Source organism: Phodopus roborovskii, unplaced genomic scaffold (assembly GCF_943737965.1).
Source record: "Phodopus roborovskii unplaced genomic scaffold, PHOROB, whole genome shotgun sequence".
NCBI classification, from domain to species: domain Eukaryota; kingdom Metazoa; phylum Chordata; class Mammalia; order Rodentia; family Cricetidae; genus Phodopus; species Phodopus roborovskii.
In genome coordinates this window covers 2,060,717-2,084,521 of record NW_026126416.1, presented here as the reverse complement: position 1 = coordinate 2,084,521, position 23,805 = coordinate 2,060,717, and the positions used below count along the sequence as shown (strand labels likewise).

Below are 23,805 nucleotides of genomic sequence, written 5' to 3'. Positions count from 1 at the left end.
TCACGCTGATCCTCTTAGCTCTGCTTTCATGCAGTTTGCTTAAATAGGTGGCTCACTGCATCAGGCCTTTTCTACCATGTGTTCTCGGAACTCAAACCAAGTCTTATGCTTCTAAGACAATCACTTTACCAAATGAGCTATAGTTCAGGCCCAGCTTGCATGCATTTCAGTGAAGCTTAAGGAAAGAAACACAAGACAACAACAGATTATCTGCAACCTCTATTTTGCCACCTCCTTCCTAATCATTTCCATCTATTTGACTAAGAAAACAGAGCCATAGCTTTCATAAACCTCCACAGCTACTCCCCAGCCTGCATTCATCCCCATATGTTCTGCCTTCTCCCCTGTTGTTACAGATGAACATTTTTAGCTGCCATATGACAGAGAAGGTACACAGGAATGTTGCATTGTTAGGAAGCTTGTCTAAGTTCTGGCTGTTGGTGAGTGAAATCATGAGGAATTTCAAATATATCCTGCTTGCTTTAGTACTTTATGAGAACCCATTTGACAGCTGCAGAAGCCTAAGCAGGGAGACTAGCGGTGACAACGGAAACTGGCCATCCTGCCCAGTGTGTTAGTCAGCACTGACAACTGTTGCTGAATTCCTTAAATGCTTCCAGTGGGACGGAAGCACTGAACTTTTCTTTTTGATTGAATTTTAATTTATGAATAGCTACATGTGGTCGACCAGCAGGATTGGGCAGCAGGATCTAAGTAGGTTAACAGGTTTCAGAACACAGGTGACTTGCATGACATCAAATCCCATTAGAAGGACTCTGCTTAGTCCAGGAGAGTAGCTCTGAGTTTGAGTCATTTGTAGCAATTCTCAAATCTAGCAAGGTGTGTGTGTGTGTGTGTGTGTGTGTGTGTGTGTGTGTGTGTGTGTGTGTTTTAATTATATATCTGGATATCTATTTTAGGCTTTTCTTATTGAACAATGAGTTTTTTTACTCACTGAGCATCCTTGCTAGCCTCTTGTGCCGTCTTTGTGCAATAAATTACTTTAACACTTCTTTTGCTGAAAAGGTCCAGGTAGACTCATGGAGCATGAGTTGTTCCTATGTAAGGGTTGAAGTAAAATAAACAAGAAAATGCAATATGGAGAGGGAGGCCTGCACCAATAGCCACGCCAGAAATAGATGTTGACACTAGCAGGAAATAGTGATTGGCTATCTTGAAGTAATATCAGTGAGTCACACGCTATGCCAAAGATAAGTGAAGTACATTTGAATTTACATGCAATTTTTTTTTTTGGTAGATAATTCAGCACATGACGCTGAAACAGTGCAGACTGTGCTCTATGTTTGTGTGGTGGTACTGGTGGCAAACGTGATTTAAGCCTAAAGGGATGATGGGTGCTTTCAAAGCCTTTATCTAAGGAAAAGGGTAGCACCTAGAACAGTGCAGCTTTTGGAGGGATAAAAGCCCTCATCATACAATTACCTCTCAGTCAGTCCTTCCAAAATTCTAACCTTTGAGCGAAGAAAGGCCACAATGGTTCCCTTGTAACTACTGAAGGAGACTATGATGAAATATTTCCAAAGCAAGGCCATTTTCAAGTTGTTCTATCTGAAGAAAGATGGCTGTGCTTCTTAGGGAAAATTAATAACTGCATGTGGTGGCACATATGGTAATCAGGGTTTCCAAATTTTCGGTCACAGTTTGGATTTTTAAAACTCCTGTTTTATGTTATGTTGTGAAGTGTATGTATTTCTCACAGATCATATGTTCCGAGTGTTAGAAATCATGGTCCCCTGTGCATTGCTGAGATGGGAACCTAAAGCAACTGCATTTCCCTTTTAACAGTTTGTTGCCTCTCTCTCACAGATTAGACATGCACATTCGAAAATTATTTTGAGAAATATTCAGAGGGTGGTTTGAATACACTGTTCTTTCGGGAATATTCAGTACAGACCTCAGCGTTCAAATTGGAGTTAGAATCTGCTCCCTCTTTGCAAAGCATTAAATTTCATTGCTATGTGTTTTTAACATTCTTCCTCAGCTAACCATTTCATCAGACTGGTAATCTGAAAGGGGAAGAGAGGGAGATTATTGCCATGACTCTGACAGAATAAACACATTATTTATGTGTGTATACTTATATTTATGCGTTTATATTTATAGCCTACCATGTATGTTTTTAATAATTTTCAAGTGTAATGAGGTACGATGATGTTTCCAGGAAATCAGACGATTGTGTTTTGTGGTACTGAATGATGGGGCTTTTTATCAACTACCTGGAAAGACATCCAGGCTGCATCTGGAAACAGCTGTTGTCCTACTCCTTGCGTTGGTAGTTTCAGCATTTTACCAAGGTCCCTCATTTTGTCAGGGTTAGAATTCTACATTCATGCCCCACCCTCCACCAGTCATGAGATCATTCTCCAACACTCTATCTTACAAAACGTATTTCTAGAGAGTATCGCATCTGAGAAACAGCCCTAAAACAAGTATGTTTATACTGAGTCTTGCAATTTCAATCGTTGTTCCATTTTTCATATTTAAACAAATCACCCTCAAAAGGTAAATTATTCTAATTTACCTATTTTATTTCAAACAGATCATGTTGTTTGTGAAGAAGAGTTTAAATACGCCATGTTAGCTTTAAACTGTATATGCCCAGCAACATCTACACTTATTACACTACTGGTTCATACCTCTAGAGGGCAGTAAGTATATTTTTTTTCTTAAGATAATTTAATTAGTAGTTGTGTGATGTAGACGTATAGTAAGCCAAGATATGCAAGTAGATATGTGCCTTCATTTGTTTTTGTATACATTATCTTCATTTGAAAGATATGAACATCTTAAGGAGCCTAAGTTTATCTTACTGGTTATTCATTAATCTTGATATAATTTTTATGAACAACATTCTAAGTTTCAACATTATTTGTTGGGTTTAGAGTTAGTTTCCATAATTAATATTTTTATAGTACTTTGCATTACAGTGCTTCACATTACTTGGTATTTTAGGCAAAATATTGATTATCTTACTAAATTCTACTGATGCTTTTTTGGTCAAGGTGGTTTTTTGTTTGTTTGTTTCTCCATAAGTTAAATTGTTGGTATTTAACTGAACTACTAAATCAAATAGATTAGCAGGCATAAATTTTCTTCCTAGAATGCATGGTAGAAGGACTCACTAATATAAAGAGAAAATGCTCAGTGGTATTTTAAAGTAGATTTCACTATCTTGTCTCTAATTACATTTCTGTTCTGCTGAGATAAAAAAGATTCCCCCAGGAGCAATTTCACACATTCTTACTGGAAATATTGTTATTCTGCGTGTTCACAAGTGTTTAATCTCAGCAATAGAAGGAGGTAGAGAGATCATGAGTTTGGGTGGTTTGTTTTCAGGAAGTACTAAGTAATTTGATTGAATCAAAGTGCAGAAGATCATTTAGACAGCAATTAATTGAACAGAGACATCATCAAGTGTATTCAATATTTTTTCATACTAGCTTTGTCATTATTACAACTATAATACTGAAAGTTTAGTTCAACTCCACTCCTGTTCATACAAAGGAAAATTCATTAGCATTGGTTAACAACCGTAACTCAGATTGTCTTGTGCAAATGCTAATATATGTGTTTGTTTGTAGGCACCACTCTACCTGGATTTAAAAAAAAAATGCACCTGTCATTAATTCCATTCAACTTTACTACAATCACCATTTTTATTACATAATTAAGGATTTCCATCCATTCAATATGTTGACCTGTAGAATCACTATTGCATTCAACCATAAGTTTCTTTAAAGAAGTGTCACTAAGTTTTAGTTCACCCAGTAGTGTTTAAAGTTTATCGTTTAAATATACTCATATTTTCAGCCATCAACAATTTTTAATTAGAGAAAACTGCACAAAAGCTTAATAACAATCTCCCTACATCCTCTCAGCCTTAACCTGCCACTAAGATACTCCTGTTTCTGTCATTTGTCAGTTCTAGACCATTCCGTGTGCCACATGTTGCTGGCTTACTTTCCATCATGGAGATTGACATTTTCAAAGTCCATCCATACTATGATGCACAACAACTGGTATTCTTAATCTTGATGCTATTCTACCACAGAAGGAACCACATTTCATTTTCCTATTTAACACATAATCAGCACAGATTGCTTCTAACCTCTGAAAGACATGTGTGTGTGTGTGTACATTTTGAGTTTATTTAAGCTGAACAGAATTCCTAGATCATGAACCCATTCTGTTTATCATTTGTTGGATGCTGTTAGGATATTGGTAAATTGACTACAGTATTTTGAATCTTATAAGCAATCTATTAGGGTTCCAATTTCACCACGGATTCTTCAGTACTTACAGCCTTCCCTTTGCTCCCAACACGCATAGGTGGGTGTGAAGATTCCCTACTGCGTCTCTAGCATGCACACACTCACGTATAATTACATTGAGCATTAGGTTTATGTGCTTTTTTGCTATGCAATAAAAGTACGGTCCCATATGTCATTGTAGAAAGACCATTTGCATGATGGAAAACAGAGAATTACTATAGGAGACAAATAGTCAAGTTACATAGAATATGAAAAACATTTTAAAATTTATGAGCGTTAGTTTGTGAGCGTGTGTATGTGTGTGTGTGTGTGTGAGTGTGTGTGTGTGTGTGTGTGTGTGTGTTTGTGTCTGCCCCTGCATGTAAGTGTACAACTAAGAGGGAATCTTGTGGCAGTCAGTTCTCTCCTCTTATATCATACTGGTCCGGGGTACCAAACTCTCAACTATCCCCACTAAGCTACCTTACTGCCCCGTATGGCTCATACTTTACTGGATATTATTAGTTCTTGTATTCAAAAGAAATACAAGCACTGACATCAGAATAGTGCACATTATTCCATTTGTAAGATTATACATTTATTAAAGTAAAAAAAATACTTAAGGACTCAATCAAATTATCCTTCATGAGGCAAATATCTTTCCTTGAGAAATAAAATTTCATAATCAAAGAAGACTGAGTAATACTAGGTTAAAAGTTTGTAATTGCTTTTGCTTTTCTTTCCTTTTTACTTGAAGCAATTGAGATTTGCATCCCCTCAAAAAACCAAAGCCGAAACAAAAGCAAAATCAAAACAGCTGCAAAAAAATTAGTATAAACAGTTCCACATACTATTGTGAGTACTTTAAGTAATATTTATACTTTTTGTAGTTTTAGTGCAGTTCTCAAATGAGGGCTCAGCATTAGTATGAATACTATCATCTGGGTTATTTGGACCTCTTTGAATTGTCTACTAACATTATTTTTCTGGTCCTGTATCCTATCAAAATATGTTATATATATTTATGACTTCTCAGCTTCTAATATGTGACACTTCCTATGGAGATTGGAGCTAGTACGGTCACATGATTTTTATAAACAAATAAAAAGGATAGACACAGATATATAGTTGTGTAGCTTTGCATGTCTGTTAGAATAAATCACTTGGAATTCTCCAGTTTCAAGAGAGCCCAGAAGCAATGCCATTTGGTGAACAATGAGCAGAGCTTGCTTCTTAAGTGTTGTTCTGATGTAAAAGGCATTGGGTGTTGTTGATTAAGACTAAAAATTGGACATGAACCTAGAAAATCTGACTGCAGAGAACAAGGACTTGCTTTATGGGGGTCAGGAAAATGATGAAAGGTCCATGCTGAAAGGTTTTCTAGTGGAGTTACAAAATACGTAACAAAATGTATTTTAAACTGTGGAATAAATCTAGTACCAGGAGTCCACAGCAATAAAAACTTAAAAGGTGAAGGAAACACATTTTTTTAAAAAAGAATTCCAATATTAAGTATAAAAGAAATGAGAAAATATGAAGCTAACCTTAGGAAAACACCATGTAAATGTTCTCCTTCTACAAATGTGTGCTAATAGTGGGTGAAATTTAAAGGAGAAACAGAAAAGCTGTGTTGTTGACATACCTCTCCCAGATGTTTCTTAGCTGCCAATTTCAGATGTGACTTTACAGGAGAAACCTGACTAACATTCCTTAACCAAGCAATTACTTTAAATATCACCAATAAAAAACCCCCAAAACATTTCACAACTCTTCACGGGATACATAAAAGACAAAGCTTATTTTTATTGCATTTTTCTGCAAACACTTTCCCCTTATGGGTAGATAGCAGACAAAGCTACACAGAAATCTTGCATACAACCCCTGGCCCAAAGACTTCCAAATGTCATGGTAGCAAAAGCAAAAAGAACTGGAGATTTTATATTTCATCATTTCACAGAGGTTAATTTGGAAAACTTTTAAATGCCCCTAATATCCTGTTTTGACTTGGAAAGTTCGCTCAGTGAACACTTTCAGAAAATATTTATTTGGAGAAAACAGACACCAAGATAAGATGAAAGCAAAAGATGCTTGCTATGCTCGGACACTCTGTGCTACTCTGAGCAGAGCCTGCAGCCTGTCTCGGCTCCATAAGTAGGCCGATGACCTCAAGTGAGAAATTAGCCATGAGCCATCCTCAGTGTAGTTTACCTAACATCCACATACTCAGTAATTTTTAACACCCATGAGAGAATAAAGGAAATTCCAGGGTTTTGTCTTCAGGAAATGGCCCAAGGAAACCCACCAGGGAATGAAGAAGAGAAAGGGGGGCAGGTTATGGAAAATGAGTGAGATGCTTTATCTTTTCCTGAGCTTGTTGCAGAGAGCCCAGGGAATCAGCTGCCATGTGGGTGGAAAAGAGAAAGTTTTTCAAAAGTAATAGGGGTTATAATTACCATCCTGACTGCCAGAAAGGAAAGGAAGGAAAGGGTGGGAGACGGAGCTCAAAGGGACTATCTTTAGCTCCATGGAAAGGTTCACACTCAGAACTGTGGCAGAAGACTGTATTTTGTAATGTGGAAATACCTAGTTCAGTGTTTGCAAAAGAAGTACTAGGGGCAATGAGGAGTGCAGTGACTTAACTTAAAATCCTTCTCTCTCTCTCTCTCTCTCTCTCTCTCTCTCTCTCTCTCTCTCTCTCTCTCTCTCACACACACACACACACACACACACACATCTTAAAGTTTGAATATGTTCGGTTGCAGTGTATCAGCTAACCTAACTTTCTAGATATGTAGCTAAGCTGGTTGAGTGCTGAGTGCTTGCTTAGCATGCGTGGATCTCTGGGTTCTACCCACAGCACCAGATTTTAAAAAAACAAAACAAAACAAAACAAAAGAAAAAACCAAAAGAGCTTGTTTTTTCTTGGTGCACATAGGCAATCCCAACATTTGTATAGTAGAGTCTGAGGATCTGACATTCAAGGTCGTCTTTGGCTACCTGCTAACTTTGAAGCTAGCCTTGAGAACATGAGACCTTTTCTTGATGCAAAAAGAAAAGTGTTATAGTTTTTAAAATTATTTGACCCTCTAATCCCACCAATATATTTTGGTGGGGATTTTCCTCTGGCTTCCACCGTATTTGAAACCATTAACAATCAATCTTCCCACCACATCTTCTGCTTTTGCCACGCCCAGCATGCTCAACTTCAACTTCAGTGAGGTGAGGAAACAACCCTTTCCAGTGTCCATGATGGGCTGCGCAATGCTCCCTCTGCTTCAGCTGGTTTCCTGTATAGCTCAGGTAGAGTGTAGTTTCCACTATTCAATGGTAGCCCAGTGCCCAGCACTCATTGGTAAGACTCAGTTCTATACGTCCCCACACAAATTGGTAGTAACACAAGTGTGGTCCAGCAGCTTAGTCACCTCTGACACTGTTCAGGTAGATTCCCTTAAGTGACCTTCAGGCCTTAAACATAAGCTCATTTACACATCCAGGAGAAATTATAGATAATTTTAGTGTTAAACTAATCTGTGTATGTGTGTGTGTGTGTGTGTGTGTTGACCATCATCTGCCACTAAAAATAAAACCAAGAAAATCTAATAAAAAGATTGCAGCAGAATGAGGAGCTTAAACAGAGGAAATTCATTTTCTCACGGTTCTTGAAGCCAGAAGGCCCAGATCCATGTTCAGTCTCCTTGATTGCCTTTTGCTAGCTCCTCAGATGGTGTCTCCTCAATGAGCCCACACCTCTGCTGTCTTTTGTGTACCCACGTTTCACCTTCTTTTAGGAACACATGTCAGGTTGGATCAGGACTCACTCCAACAGTCCCAATCAAATGAAAACACCACCTCCCCAGAGGCTTGAGCACCAAATGCAGCCATGACCTGAACTCCGAGGCATAAAGCTAGGACGTGCGGATTGAAGGGAGGGCACACGACGTGGTCAGAAGGAATGTGTACAGGGGGTCCTGTTGGATCTCATCCACAATCTGTTCTCGCTTCCAGTGTATGTGCAGTTCTGAAAAAGTTTAAGGAACATGGTATGTTTTGCTTGTGCCTGTGCTCTTTTATCCATTTCTTCCATAACACAAAGAAGACAAAAGTATCTAGGTGAGTTGGTGCAGGCTGCAATCCAGATGCTCTGGAGGCTCAGGCAGGGTGATCAGGAGCTCAAAGCATCGCTCCTGAGTATCCCCAAAGTATTGTTGGGGATGCTATGTGAAGAAGAGGGTAAAGGTGTGCTCTTCAAATATGCTGTATCTTGCCTTTTATACAGACTGGTGTGTACTGAAGTTTGCACAGAATGGCATTTTGTTTTGTATATCAACTAGTCCACGTGGTCACTGGCTGGGGGTGGGGAGGGGTTCCTAAGTACACTAATAAAGAGGAAACTGGGGGCCTTTGAAAGTCTGAATAGAGTGTTGGCCTTGCAGTCCTCTGCTTGGGGTGCCTCTAATAGCTTCACAGTCATCATCAAATGAGATTGAACCGTTTCCATTTTAAGTCCTTAGGCTTTCTATGCATGAGTCCTGGTTTATTTTTACCTCCTAATCTCCCATGGTTCTGTTGTGTATAGCGCTTTCTCCAAATAACATATCCTAAATATACTTTGTAGTTTCCGCCTTCTGTATCCTTTTTAAATGTGGTTCCCTCTGCCTTAAAATTCACTGCTTCTGCCTTCCTGGAAGACTTCGTTACATCAGAGGTTCTTTATCCTTTGGATATTTTTAAACTTCCTAGTTTTAATGTGGTTTATCCTTTTTATGACTTTACAATGAATTTTGTTACATTGAACGTGTGTGTGTATGTGTGTGTGTGTGTGCGTGCGTGTGTGTGTGTGTGTGTGTGTGTGTGTTATGCCCCTTGTGCATGGGTACTTGTGTTCCTGTCTCCTTCGTTATATAATAATTCAAAGTAGATGTTATATCTTATCCATTTATATTTCTAGAAAGAAAATTAAGAAACAGACGCTCAATGAGCATTATTTGTATGAATGAAGTAAAGGATGTGGTGAACATGATTATTCAGAGTCCATGATTCCAAGCATTTTATGGACCTTAACACATTCAACTTTTCTCCTTCGGGAGATTTCATTGAAAATGGCAAAGGAATGATTAATAGCAAGTTTTCATGGAGAAAGTAGTAAAAGGATTGAGAGTTCCCAGAAAGTTAGAAATAGGCAATGTCACAGATATTGGGAAAAGCCCCAATCATACAATAGGATAAACTAGCCCCCATGAGGCTTTGGTGTTTAAAATTCCTAGGGAAAAAAAAGAAAAATGGCTGTCTAGGGAGAACGAAGGGGAGGTCTGCCTCATCATTGTTTTGCTCCCCAGACATTGCTCTGAAATTATTTTAGTTGGAAATGTATCACTAAAAAGAATAAGATGGTAAATTTTTTCTTAATAATCTTTTTTTGTGTGTGTATTTTTCTTTCTTTTTCCTTTTTGGTGTGCAGATGTGTGTAATAGACTGATCTATCTATCCTCTATCATCTATTGATCTATCTATTGCTTGATCTTTCTATCATCTATATTTCTCCCTGTGTGTGGGGGTCGGGGAAGGCAGAGGTCAATGTCAGATGTCTTCCTCTGCTCCTCTACAACATTTTATTTTGTACGTTGTGTCATTTAATTCAAGCTTTGTTTGACATGGGAAAAAAATTAATGAATTTTCATTCCCTAATTAAACATACTCATCTACAAAATAGTTATAGTTTTTGCACTTGAAATAGCAAAAAAAAAAAACTTTTTGATAGATTTAGTTAATCATGTAAAGATCTTTCCATATGAATTACTTTTTTGCAAGGATCCAAATATTCAAGAATAATATATATATATATATATATATATACATATATATATATATATTAATCATACACACTCTGGACTTTTATCAACTTTGTGAATCTGTAAAGAGAGACTAAGGGAAAAGCATTATAATTACTTAAACATGTATAACAAGGAGCAAGTAATGGGTCCGAAAACAAGAACATGTTTGTAAAGTATTCCCCATGCGTCACACTAGAGAAAGAATGTTGATTGAGTATGGTCAGGATCCCATGTAATGGGGTGGAAAGTGGTTCTGGACAATGATTCTGTACTCTCCCAAATTTTCATAGATTTATGTATGTGCTGTGAACATTAGCACGTGTGTGTGTTTGATCTAAGGTCTTTCACTGACTCTAAAACTCCCTAGCCTAAACTAGCAGTTCAGTTAAACCCTGGAATCTACCTGTCTCCTGTAGCATCGGGTTTCCAGTGTGTCCTGGGCATTCCAAAGAAGTGCTTGTGTTCTTTCAGCATGTAATTTGCCCACTGAAACATTCCAGTCCCCCTAAAACGCTTTTCAAAAACTGTGTGAAGGATATTATCCACCAAGCAATTGGGATTATGGCTCTGTCCTGACTAGTGAGACACTTGGGAGTCTTTAGACTAAATAGACTTCTCCCTTTTCATTCAGTGTGCACCGAGATCTGCCATTTTCAAGGTCCTCTACATCGATAAATGGGTCTCTTTATTATCTTAATTCCCAATGCTCAGAGTTTTAAAATATAACTTCTTATTTGCTGAATGATACTCTATTTAAGGTAGTCCTGTGGGACAGTGACTTCTATTTCAATGTATGTAAATAGGAAGTTACATTAAAATATATTAATTTTAAAAAATAAAGACATTGAAGTACTAGTAGAGAAAAATATGAAGGAATTATATAGTCATGTGAATGGTTGTTCAAATATATCAAACTCTGTGGATATTTTTGTTGATATCTTTTTAATTTTGGGGATATTAAACAAATGTTTCTGCTGACATGATGTATAGAATCTGGACTTTCATTTTAATTTTTACACAGAAAGAGGTTGTAACAAATCTTGAAATTAAAAACAGCTTAAAAATGAATATAAGTATTGTTATCAGAAAGATTAAAAAGAAAAAATATATGGAGAAAGAATAAGTGAAGAAGACTTATTGAAATTAGAAGTATTATTTCTATCTTTTCTGAAGTATTCAATATTGTAAAAGCTAATGTCTTAGCTGACAGTTTCAAATACAAGTGCAGAGATTCAATGCATGAGGAACTGACTTGCCAGGCCAGAAGATCAACCCAAAAGTGATAATATGTTTTAGTATATCTTCCACAAAGTTAAGATAAAAATATTAAAAGTAAGAAATTTTAAGACAAGAAGAAAAAGTAAAAATATTCAAATTGAAATGGTCTGGTTAAATGCAAATTATTAGTAGAGAATCCTCTCCTAATTTAAAAAAAAAAAAAAAAAACAAAGAGTACTGTCAAGTTTCAGATCATTCCCAATGAAGAAAATTTCTTAAGAAAATATCATGTAATCATTCTCATACAGGAAGCTAGACTTAAACAACCATTGGGGGTTAATAGTGGAGCGCTAGTTAGAAGAAAGTGAGAACAGGATCATAGGGAAAGTAAGGCTGTTAGAAAAATAACTAAGTCAAAAGACATTGAAATAATCGAATTGTCAATTGGACAAATCCACTATTCCTTCTTGCTTTAGCCAATAATTAACAGCTATTAAGTGAGTATCTCATAAAACGCAAATTGGAACACTGTAGGGGAAATCAACTTCAATTTCAGTGACTATTAGCCAACCTGTCCATATTTAACTTTTGACCATTTTTCTTCCTTATTGAACTTAACCCATCTCTTTAACGATGGCTTTTGTTAAATTTCCTGTTAGTAATGTGTCATAATTACATTGCATAGCCTTTCTCTATTCCCTCAAATTTAAGCATTTGTATCTGTTGTACAGTGAATATCAAATTCCAAACAGCTTTCCAGTGGTAGAAAATCAATGATCATTTTCCTATATTGTTTTTGCTACCTTTCCAGTCTTAGAACTCAGATTTCTGTTTTGATGTACAATAATATAAATAGCTGAAGTCATGCAGAAATGGAAAGTTAAAGCCACATCGTAGTGTAATGAGCTCTCTGATCTTCTTCTGTTACTTTATGCAGATTTCCTCCCCACCCCCACTGCTGCAGACAGAATCACACTGTAAATGTAGTCTAGTCATCTGCAAAGTAGTGTAATGTAACACTGTTTGTATTCTCCACTCGCCTCAGATAGGAAACTGGTGATAGACCAAAGGAAGAAGCACCAAAGTGCTTAATTTGCTTAAAAATAAACTTTTATTGGAGTTACTTACTGGGGATGTGGATGAGGGGATGCATATACTAGCAGAAATGACTCAAAGACAGCTGTTTCAACGAGGTCTCTGAATCAGGGATGATAGCTCACAAAAGCTGGCAACGTAAAATGCACAGCACAGGCTTCCAAAATCTCAACAGGCTGGAGTGTGCCATTTATAGGTACTGTATTTGTCCTGAGGTTCTTCCAGGCACCGGTGCTGGTCTGTGTCCTCTTTGTCATGGATTGGCTGATTTGAGAGTCTCTGAGCTGCCCTTACTGCTTGCAGATACTTGTGGAGACAGGAACGCACTAGTGATTGTCAATTTCAGGGACTTCTGGAAACATTTGAATGGTTTATTTCCTGTTCTCAGTGAGATTTCTGCAGGATTGTAGTGAGATATTCACCTTGTCCACACCTGTGGCATAGACCATGCCCATTGGGGGGGTGGAGACAGGGCAGGATGTTACCTGGGGGAAACTAAGTCTGAGGAGGGGGCTCGGAAAGCTCTCTTGCTTGCAGCATGGGGACAGGAGAGCATCCAGAGGCATCCTTGGGACTAGGAACCTACAGGTGTCTATGCTGTAAGTTATTTCTCCCCGAATAAACATCTATTCGGCCTATTTGTTTCTCTTGATCCTTATTAAACATCCCTAACCCTGTCCAGCAAACTAGTGCACCAGCTACAGAGAAAGGGGTGCCTGGCCTCAATTACAAAAGGGGTTTATAAAGGAAAAAAAAATGCAATCAGGGTGATACGTGCCTTGACTGTTCAGGACTAAGAGTAGGTGACCTTTGGATTCATTAACTGGGGTCTAGGGGAATTTCAAAGTTGTTACTAACAGTTGCCCACAAGGACACTTGCATCAAGAAGATGTGATTTACCAAAACTAGTCATTGTCTGACCACATGGGTGGAGTCACTTATTTTGACCGTGGTAGGAACATTTGTTGGTTTTTCTTAGGACTGTTTATGGCTCCTTGGCTGGAGCTTGAATCAACCTTGTGCCAGGCAGGGAATTTCTCAAGGTGGCCTTTTCTGAGGATGGAGTCAACTCCACCCTCTCCAGCTTACCTTGCTCTCTCAAGAACCCTGGTGGTAGCCATCTTTACTAGCTGGGCCCAGCAAGCAGCTCTCTTTGTCTATCTGCTCTTCTTGAAGTCATTCTGAGCACAATGATAAGAGGAACTTCTGTAAACTGTAAATGCATACCTTTGCACAGTTTTACAATCCCCAGTGACTACCTGGTCATTCCAAGTAAATGTCACATGCGGTGAATGAGAAGTTCTACAAGAACACCCTCCTTAGCCAGCTGTCTCCTAGTTTTTTCTCTTTCTCATCAAAGCAGACTATTTGGCTTCTTTGCTCTCGTTCAGCCATACTGGGCAATTCGTACATTTAGGGGAAGCACCTGTGGCTGTTGCTGTCTTGCCTGGTTTTCTTCCAGACAACTTCATCCAATCTTTGTTAACATTTTATTCAGCCCCTGGCCTCTCAATATGGAATTCCTGGGTCATCTTATTCTTAGTAGTCTCCAACACCCTCTCCGTTTTGTTAATCACCATAACACTGAGTCTAAAACCCTCTTTACCCACAGCGTGGTTTTATGATGGTGCATATAGATCTCAGTGTCTGGTGAAATTCCCACATGTTCTTTCAAACAAATTGCTTGAATCTCTTGAAGAAACGTTTACATCTTTCCAAATGGTAAAAAGTAAATGTTCTCGGTTACTTCTTACAAGCTTTTAAGGAAGTCAGGAAGAGGATTCCTAATGAGATGATGATGCTTTCTGAGAGGGGAAAGAAAGGCTGTAAAATACCAAGATGAGAAACACATGTTGGAGGAAACTGTTTTGGAGCTGGCCAGGCGGGGCCCAATCAGTTTGATCTCTTCCAAATTATGTTATCATTTTTAGCTTCTGACCCTATGATCATTTTGTATCACATAAGTCCGGATGAACTCAAAGCACCAAGAGAGCACCTCCTCTAATTTGTGTTGACTGGTTCTTGGCCGTGGGGACTGATTGGACAGTGGCCATCATTTACCCGCATTCACTGTCTTCTCCTCTATGTGTATGTGTGTGTGCTTGTGTTGCAGAGAAGGACAGCAGTCGCCAGAACAGTGGCAGAAGATGTACGGGAGGTGCTCGGGAAATGAAGTCTATCACATCGTTTTGGAAGAAAGTACATTTTTTGCTGAATATGAAGGGAAGAGTTTTACCTATGCCTCTTTCCATGCACACAAAAAGTATGTTTCTGTTTCCAGTGGAGAATTTAAACATCAGCTAGTCAGTCAGACCATTCATAAACAGCCCAAATTGGTGCTCATGAGTTTCAACTATTCTGACTTTTTAGCATCTTTTTTTGTTTGTTTGTTTCATTTTAACTATAAACTTTGTAGTATCTACAAGTTTGCCAGAAGGAAAGTAATTTAAGGAATATTTACTCTACCACATCTGTGACACTCATAACATCCTAGGCAATTAAGAGTTAACAACCATTCAACAATGAATCTTGTTACATAGATAAAATTTAAAGTGTTGTTTAGTTTTGTTTATATTTAAAATAACATAAACACTGAAAAAATAACAACAAAAGAAGAAAAGGGAAAAAAAATCACATTTGTCTCATTGAGTTAATGCTGACCTCAAACTCAATATGTGGACAAGTCTAATCTTGGTTATTGATTTTCCACCTTTGCTTCTGAAACAACTCATAACTATACAAAAGAAAATAAATATTAATTTGATCATAGCCCTTCCATTATCCAAAAGGAATGTTAAAAAAAAAGTAAAATAATATATAAATTCCAATTTAGTCAGGGGGATTTTTTTTCTCCATTTTTGACAAAATTAATTTCTCATGATCCTCCTGCCTCTGCCTCCTTCAGCAAATCCTACCAGCATGTGCCACCACAACCGGCCAAAATTAATTTCTTAAGGAATAAAAATGTATATCAAAATTATGTAAAATTGTATAAGTGTAATCTGTTTGGGCACTTTATAACATAGTCCAATTAACTAATACATAATGCATTCAAGTTTAAATCTCAGTCATCTAATTTATACATTTTTACTACTAAATATATTTTAAATTGGCTTACCAACTCACTCTGCATCGTTTTAAAGTGAATTTTGAAAGTTATAACATTACCAAAAAGCAATAAGAAATATTTTAATAAAATATTATTCTCAGCATTTTTAATTTATCCTACTGAGCATGGACGAGCACTGCAGATGATTTTAAATGTTTCTTTCCAAAGCTGAATGTATGAGAAGTGGTAGCAAGGATAATTCAGAGACATCACTTTCTTTTCACATGGAATTTTATAAGAGTCTCCCTTACGCTAATAGACTGTTAATACTTTGAGCAAGATAAGAAATGTTGTTCAAAGTTTCAACAGTAGTAGTTCTCTTAAAAAAAAAAAAAAAAAAAAACGTAAAACAATGTTTCCTCTACTTTATGACCAGCAGTCTAACATTTTGAATTATGTTCTATATTTTGTCATTCATATAATGAGCATAATGATTATGACAAATTGAATTGATTTTTTTCTTTAAAAAATGAGAATAGTAAATGTTGGGATCCTCCCCTGCTTCGCGATTCTATTATTTGATATTCTTACTTTGTTCTGTTTGATTATAGTTGGTTAATTTTCTTATAAATTTAAGCATTTAAAAGAAAAAAGAGTTAAACCTTTTCCACAACTGTAATTCTTAAACTTTTATATTCTTCTCTTAAATTAAGGTTTGGTGTCTGCTTGATTGGTGTTAGGAGGGAGGATAATAAAAACATTTTGCTGAACCCAGGTCCTCGATATATTATGAATGCTTCAGACATATGTTTTTATATTAATATTACCAAAGAAGAAAATTCAGCATTTAAGAACCAAGACCAGCAGAGAAAAAGCAATGCATCAAGGTCATTTTATCATGGGCCTTCCAGATTGCCTGTTCACAGCATCATTGCCAGCATGGGTCAGTACATATTCAGTGGAATTACCTTTAGTGTGTATTTTTTTTAAGGTTTTACTGACTCATAGTCAGTTTCAAAACTTGTGTGTATATTATAAACCATGTATTATTGCATACTATAGAACAAAATTTCTAAACCATTTGTGTAAGAACAATGCAAAATTACCAAAAATTATTCCATAATTAATTTGTGTTTCTGATTTTAAGTGCTTACCTTGTATGCTTTTCTTTTAATTATTTGCGCGATAGCCCATTGAGAGTATTCTGTTCTTTCCAAATTTTCTCACTCTGTCTTAGTCTCATTATTTATTTTGGTATTCATGACACACAAAAAAATGAAATAGTATACATCTAGTTAATATGATATTCATTAATTTTTTCCACTAAACTACCTGCAAATCTATGTGTATAATCCCTGTCATTAAGGAATATATGTAATTTATGCAATTCCCTTGTCTTCATTTGCTCAAAGAGCCCCCTCTTTTCTTCCTCTTGGGGTATTTAACTTGAATTTGATTTATCTTTATTATTCTTTATCACTCTCCTAAATCACAGGCTGCTATTTCTATGCCCTGCCGTATACATCCAAAACAGTACATACACGTATGGTCTTGAACATTATAATTTTACTCCTCTGCAGATGCCTCAAAATTGTTGGCCTCTGTTGTTGATTCAAATTGCAAGCCCCCTTCTGTCTGTCTTTACCCGAGACTGCAGTTTTATTACTGAATTGAATTTTCAGTGGTTTCAAGCCAAGGCTTTTGTGAAGAGTGATTACAGAAAGAAAGTTACAAAATAATACCAGTCACAGGTTGAATGTGTGAAATAAATTCAATAAGCATTGTTATTAGTTGTGGTAACATCTAAGTGAAAGCAAAGCATTGAGGAGTTGTGAGATAGGTAAGTGAGTAAAATCTTGCCACATAAACATGAGGACTTAAATTTGATCTCAAGAATCTACATGAAAAAGCTGAACTTGCTAACACACACTTGTAATCCCAGTCCTAAAGTGGCAGAGTCAATTAAATTCCAGGGTCACTGTCCGGACAGCTTGCTTGCCCTTAAAGTTGAGCTTAACCAAGTGAGAGACCCTGTCCCCAAAAGCAAGGTAGGTAACTATTGAGGGACAGGAAGTTGTAAATCTAGCCTCCTCATATATTTATGTACTTGTTATGTGCACCCACATGTATTATGTGTATGTACACACAGAAATATGCATGCACATTCACACACATGTGTAGACATGTACACACATTTAAAAAAAAAGATAAAAAAAAAAATAAGAAATGTCCAAAAATAAGATGACCAATAAACCTCAGTTACCTAAAGGAAATCAGATGTAAAGGTGCAGGAATTTTATTGATAATGCTATGCAAAATTTGTAATTATCATCCTCTCATATATTGAAATCCTAGCCTACCCTGGTGCCATAGTATGTAACTTTATTTGGAGATACTTTTTTTTTTCTTTTAAGAAGTCAAATTGAAATGGGATCATTAGGGTTTTATTACCACATAACAGATGACTAGTGAGCTGACAGGAAGAATAACTACAACAGAGACATGCATACAGGAAACTGATGTGAAAAGATTAAGGAGGTGTCAATCATCAAACCAGGAATGACACCTGGAACAAAACTATCCCTCACCATCCTTCATAACAATGTGAAGACCTTTATTCTGAAACTCTATCCTTTGGAACCATGAGAAATTAATCTCAGTCATGGCTTCTAGATCACTCCATGTTTTTATGGATGTTTTTGGCAGCCAGCCATGAATCTCTACATGAGATTCATGTAGAAAAATAGAATAAAAGAAAGCTGATGAGCAAATAAAATACAGAAGGTCCTGCAATATGAAGACCTATGATCCTAAAATGTTTTTTTTTCCCCACAGAAGATAAAGCAAATGGCCAATGACAAAAATAAATAATTTTTCCCGCCTCAAAAAATAGGTACTTTCTTTAGGGTAGAGGAAAACACCTCAAAAAAAGATCAGAACATTTGTAAGAAAAGATGTAAGATGTTGGAAAGTGTTGTTTTTACAGATCTAACTGCTTTTTTCAGATTTCTGATGGATTGTATATTTCTCATGCTCTTTCTCTGGGCTCAGAGTACTGGAAGATGTCAGTATTAGCAGGAAAACAGACAATAGACAAAACGGAGCAAAAAGAAAACAACTAGGTTTCTGAAGGTGATGTGCAGTCAGATGTATTTGGCAAGGAGGTCATGTAAATATCCTTTCATTTGAAAGTGAGAAAGGATCTAACATGCAATGCTTGAGCAGCTTCCTATGAAGAGAGATATGTGTATTATCTTCTAATTGGTAATAAGGGCTGGGGGGGTTGATGAGTGCTTATGTTGGGAGGGAGGCATGTCTCAATGTGCTTTTGACAGTCCTAAGAAATAATCCTGGCATGCCATATTTTTTGTTTGGTTGTTTGTTAGGAAGTACTAGGAGACTATGATCATCAGTGGGGTAAATGTAGTAGATATGCACTCACTTCCACAACTTTAAGATAATAGTATACCAGATATCCCTCCTTTACATCAATAAATCAATTTTACAAAATGTCAACGCCTTAAAAACAACCAAGCAAGCAAATAATAATAATAATAATAAACCCTTTCGTTTATTCTAGAAAACCGTCCTTCTTTCCCAATAGAGTTGTCTTAGGAGCTTCTTTCCAGAGTGAACTTAGTAACCACCACCATTATTTTTGCTCATACACTGCAGTGACTCAATGCTGGACCTCCTACGAGGACTTCTTCACAGGAAACCAAACCTCTTAAAGTCCTCACTTCCTCTCGTATCGCCACACTCATATCCAAGCTCACACCACCTGAAATTACATCTGTTACAAATAATTTTCTCGAAACAGGGTCTCATTGGGTTCCTATGAAACTTACAAGACTGCTCTTGAACTCACAGAGACCAACCTGCTTATGCTTCCTGACTGTTGGGATTAGAAGTGTGTGTTACTATGTCTGGCTAACCCCACATGTAAGTTGTGACATACATGTATGCATACACGATTTCTTACCCGGGGAAATGAAATGTTTGCCTGACAAAGAACAAAATTGTAGTGAGATTCAAGAGCGATTAGTCAGATAGATACACACACACACACACACACACACACACACACAGGCTTAATAGTGTGATTGCATTTCATTATGTCACAGGTACTAGAAACATCCTAATGCGTTTTCTTGTTTCATTTTTTAGGTACTGTAGCTATAGACTTACAAGACACAAGTTGTAGAGCAGCAAGTGGCCCTACACTGGCTCTTCCTTCAGAAGGAAGCAAAGAATTAAGAAGACCTAGTATTGCTCCTGTTTTAGAGGTTGCAGATTCGTCATCAATTCAGACATGTGATCTTCTAAGTGATCAATCAGAAGATGAAACTACACCAGATGAAGAAACTTCTTCAAATTTAGAGTAGGCTTGATTTTCTAAGGTTTACTTTCTTTCTTTTTTCTTTTTCAACTAACACTTTTTAATTTATTTTTTTGAGAATATCCTACATGGATACATTGTTCACATGGTTTCCATTTCAACCTTCATTCTCCAACTCTTCTCATATGCCCCTACGTCATTAACAGTTATTTTACATATATAATTATATACACACACACACAGTCTCCAAAGTATCGCTTATGTGTTTATACCTGACCTCTTGGGGTATTGCTTATATATCTATGTGTTTATACCTGACCTCTTGGGATTGGATAATCTATCCAGTAGACTCATCCTCGTGCAATTAATTGCCTATAGTTCTTATAGAACTGGGGCTTACATCTTCCAGAACCTTAAAATCACACAAGGAGATAATACCTTTTCCTTCTGGATAACCTGTTATCATTACTCCATAGTTCTACTAAGTCACTCTTCTATTAAGCATTTTCTCATCACAGAGTATTATAAAGCATCAATTTTCTACCTTCAGTGTATACTTGCAGCCCTGTTTTCTTTTTCTAAATTACCTTTGAAAATATTCAATTTTGTTTCTGCATAATGTTAATTGCATTTTCAATGTTGTGTTTCATTATATAGCACGTCTATCTTTAATTTCTTTTATTCATGTCCATTTTGAAGTTTGCATTGGTGATTTTACTCAATTTTACCTATTAACCAATAGTGTCTAGAAAATAGTCTCAACAAGTCCTTAACTTCCTGGTGTCACAGGAAAAATGATCAAAAATCGAGAGCTTCCCTTGTGGATGAGAAAATAATTGTTTTGAGTAATTTCCTTTTATTTGTTAATTAACATTTATGCGTCTGCCCTTTAGAAGTTCTATGTTCTACACTGGTGTAGCCAAAATGTGCAGGTGGCTGTTTTTAAAAGTCAGTAAACAAACTAAATGTCTTTGATAATATTTTAAGGCCAATTCCAGGAGAAAAAAAAAACCTGTTTTTTGCCAAATTAACTTACTTTTTTTTCCTTTAATTATGTCTGTGTGTATGTGGCTAATCACAGCAAACCATTATAATGCACTCTGCTTTAAATGCACTTTGTAAGGCATAATTTTACTATTTGTTGTAGATCAATGCTTATGTCTCCCAGGATTGAAAAATGTTTTCTACAAAGAAACAACTATCACATATTTACGTTTCTTGTTGCAGTTACTCATTTCTCTAGCTGAATCAAACACAAATTCCTCATTACACAGTTGAACATGAATGTGAAATACCAGTATGTTGCTGACTTCATGAATGAAGAATTCAAACTCCGTGTAATTTTCACATGACAGGAAATATTTTTTCAACTGCTTAAAAATATAGGTCTCAAAACTTTATAATGAACCACGTTTGATCATAATTTTGTTCATATTTCCTAAATTATGTGATTTTATAATGCGGTGGAAGTGTAGACTTACTAACTCTAATGTAATCAGATTAGTTCTAAGGTAATAAGGGTTATATTTGAGGGTTCCACCTTTCCACGGCTTCTCTGGGAGTAACATCTCATATTGCTTTCCAGGTATGCCAAGGGCTACCCACCTTACTCTCCTTACATAGGAAGTTCTCCTACTTTTTGTCACCTACTTCAAGAAAAAGTGCCCTTCTGCTGCTTAAGATTAGACAAGGTAACGGCTTCCTGTTGATGTTACTGTCTCCAATAATAAAATTATAGCATGAACTATTGAACATGTTTAAATAATTTTATGTAATTTTACAAAAATATACTAAAAGTGTATTAGTTAACATATAAGCTTGATCATAATCCTCACTAAAAATCACATAAATGCTTAATTAGGCAACTTCATTAGTCAGTTTTTTTTTTTTTTTAAGGGAAGACAGAGAAACAAAACTTTCAAACCCCTTTTTTGTTTATTATTTAATTGAAATCTTTGTTGAACATATTAAATCTGTATTTTTAAAAATACCTCTTGACTAAATTAGACAAGTGCATTTATGACTGTGTGAAGCTGATCTGTGTATCTTGTTTCATATTTCCTTCCCAATTTTTTTATATAGTTCTTTCATCCTTCCTGAATGCTTTAAAGAATTTACTCAAAACAGAACAGTCTGAGAATGTCATCATTTTTGTCTTTCTCTTTGATTTATCCTCCTAAATATTAAGGAAAGAGGTTAAAGTGGACCATTAAAGACCTTAATGAGATTCAAGCATGCCTTGTATCCGAAACAGGGATTTCTTCCTTTATTCTTTATTTGGGGTTAAAATGATAATGCCAGCACATTTTCATAGCCTGTACATCTCAAGAAAATCACTTCACAAATAGACTCCAGCTCCCTTATCTGCAAAATGATCATAATGTTAATGCCATGAGCTCGATTGTGTCCCTACAAAGATTGTATTAGTACTTTGAACTCAAGGCAGTTAATTATTGAGTCAGGTTTCCATTCATTTAGTTAATATTCTTGCTGCTTTCTTTGTTACAAGTCTTGTCTGTTGCTGCTCTTGAAGAAAATTGAAAAAGAAAAGACTTCATTTATCCGACGTTGGCCTGTGCATCCTTCCCTTGCTCCTGGGTATCCCATGTCCTTCATTTTCATCAGGACTCTCACTTCTCAGGGCCTTATTATTTGAAGCATTTATTACCACTGATCAGCTTTGTTGTGTTGCTAAATCAACAGATGTCAAGTTTCAGTGGTATTCGCCTGTCTGAACTCTTTCCACAGGTACATTTTCCTAAGCTATGTTCTTTTCTACTAGAGTACTTTTGACATTCTCCTTCAAGAAGGTTCTTAACAAATATTTAGGGATCACTCTGCCTGGACTCATTATTAGTGACAATATATATACATACATATACATACATACATACATATATGTATGTATGTATACGTGCACACACACACACACACACACACACACACACACACAGAGTTGTGTGAGGGGCATCAGGAAACCAAAAGATTAAAAGTGAATTATCCCCAAGAAACTAATCTAATTCTCACTGGCATGCTCAGCTGTCAAAGAAGAGGGTCGGAGACCCTGTAGAGGACCCCTTAAAAGCAGTTTATTAACAACCTTTTGCTACATTAATACAAGAAAAGATGTCATTTTATTGCTTCATAGCTATAAAGGAGATTATTGGTTATTTGAGTAACATTAGGCTGGTATTATAGGATCTGCTCTGAAAATGGAAGTTGATGTTGGGATTATGGGATTGTGGTAATCAGTTGGTTCCCTTGTGTCTGTGAAGTGTGTGGACTTGGGATGACATTATCACTCTATCTCAGTGCCAACTGACTGTTCTGGCCAAGGTGTTTCTGCACTGTCCTTGGATTTTCTCAAGGACAGTGTCTCTCCCATGGCTTCATGAGCAATGTAGTTCTCTTACCTGTGATGTTTCATGGGTGTGGCAGTACTGACTCTTCTAATCCTTCACCCATCGGTACTCTCCAACCCCTTTCTTAATGGCCTTATTGATTTCTTTATATGGCTGTAGACCCTGAATATCAGAACCAAAAATTTCTCCAGCCTGCACCCTACAAAGACTTGCTGCCCTGGCTTTATGTTTTGTTTTGTTTTTTGTTTTTCTTCTTTTACTATTCTCTTCCTTTAGACGGTTTTCTTCTGCTTTTCTAGATCATCTTCCTATGGCCTCACTTTCAGCCTTTGGAATTTTTGCAAGTGAGATTTGGTAGTTGACAATTTTCCCATTGTGTCTTCCCTTGGATGCCTTTTACCTTCATCGTGGAAGGATGGTTTGCTTGGTTTCCACATCCCACATCCACAGTAGTTTCTTTCTTCAATGCCTCTGTCATTCTTATTGTTATCCGTTGTAGCTAATCCCTCCTTCTCCATGGTTTTGCTGGTCTATGCCTTCACCATAAAGTGTAGAACTATGTGGTTTTGTTTGTTTGGATTAGGATTCACTTTTATGAGGCTTTGTGGCTTAGTCACTTCTAGAAAATCTTCCATCAATG

The 23,805-nt window shown here is 36.7% G+C and overlaps 1 protein-coding gene across 4 annotated transcripts in view; it reads left to right on the top strand.

The window, feature by feature from the left end:
• Kcnt2 (potassium sodium-activated channel subfamily T member 2) overlaps positions 1-23,805 on the top strand; it is a 264,951-nt gene that overhangs the window by 187,940 nt on the left and 53,206 nt on the right. For all 4 annotated transcript variants that reach the window (XR_007834440.1, XR_007834441.1, XM_051183174.1 and 1 more), the window contains exons 14-18: positions 2,561-2,669; positions 14,529-14,678; positions 16,178-16,407; positions 19,632-19,845; positions 21,389-21,494. Coding sequence is in view for 2 of the 4 variants with exons in the window: in XM_051183174.1 (XP_051039131.1) it covers positions 2,561-2,669; positions 14,529-14,678; positions 16,178-16,407; positions 19,632-19,845; positions 21,389-21,494 (809 nt within the window). In the remaining 2 variants the exon portion in view is untranslated. The remainder of the gene's footprint in view (positions 1-2,560; positions 2,670-14,528; positions 14,679-16,177; positions 16,408-19,631; positions 19,846-21,388; positions 21,495-23,805) is intronic.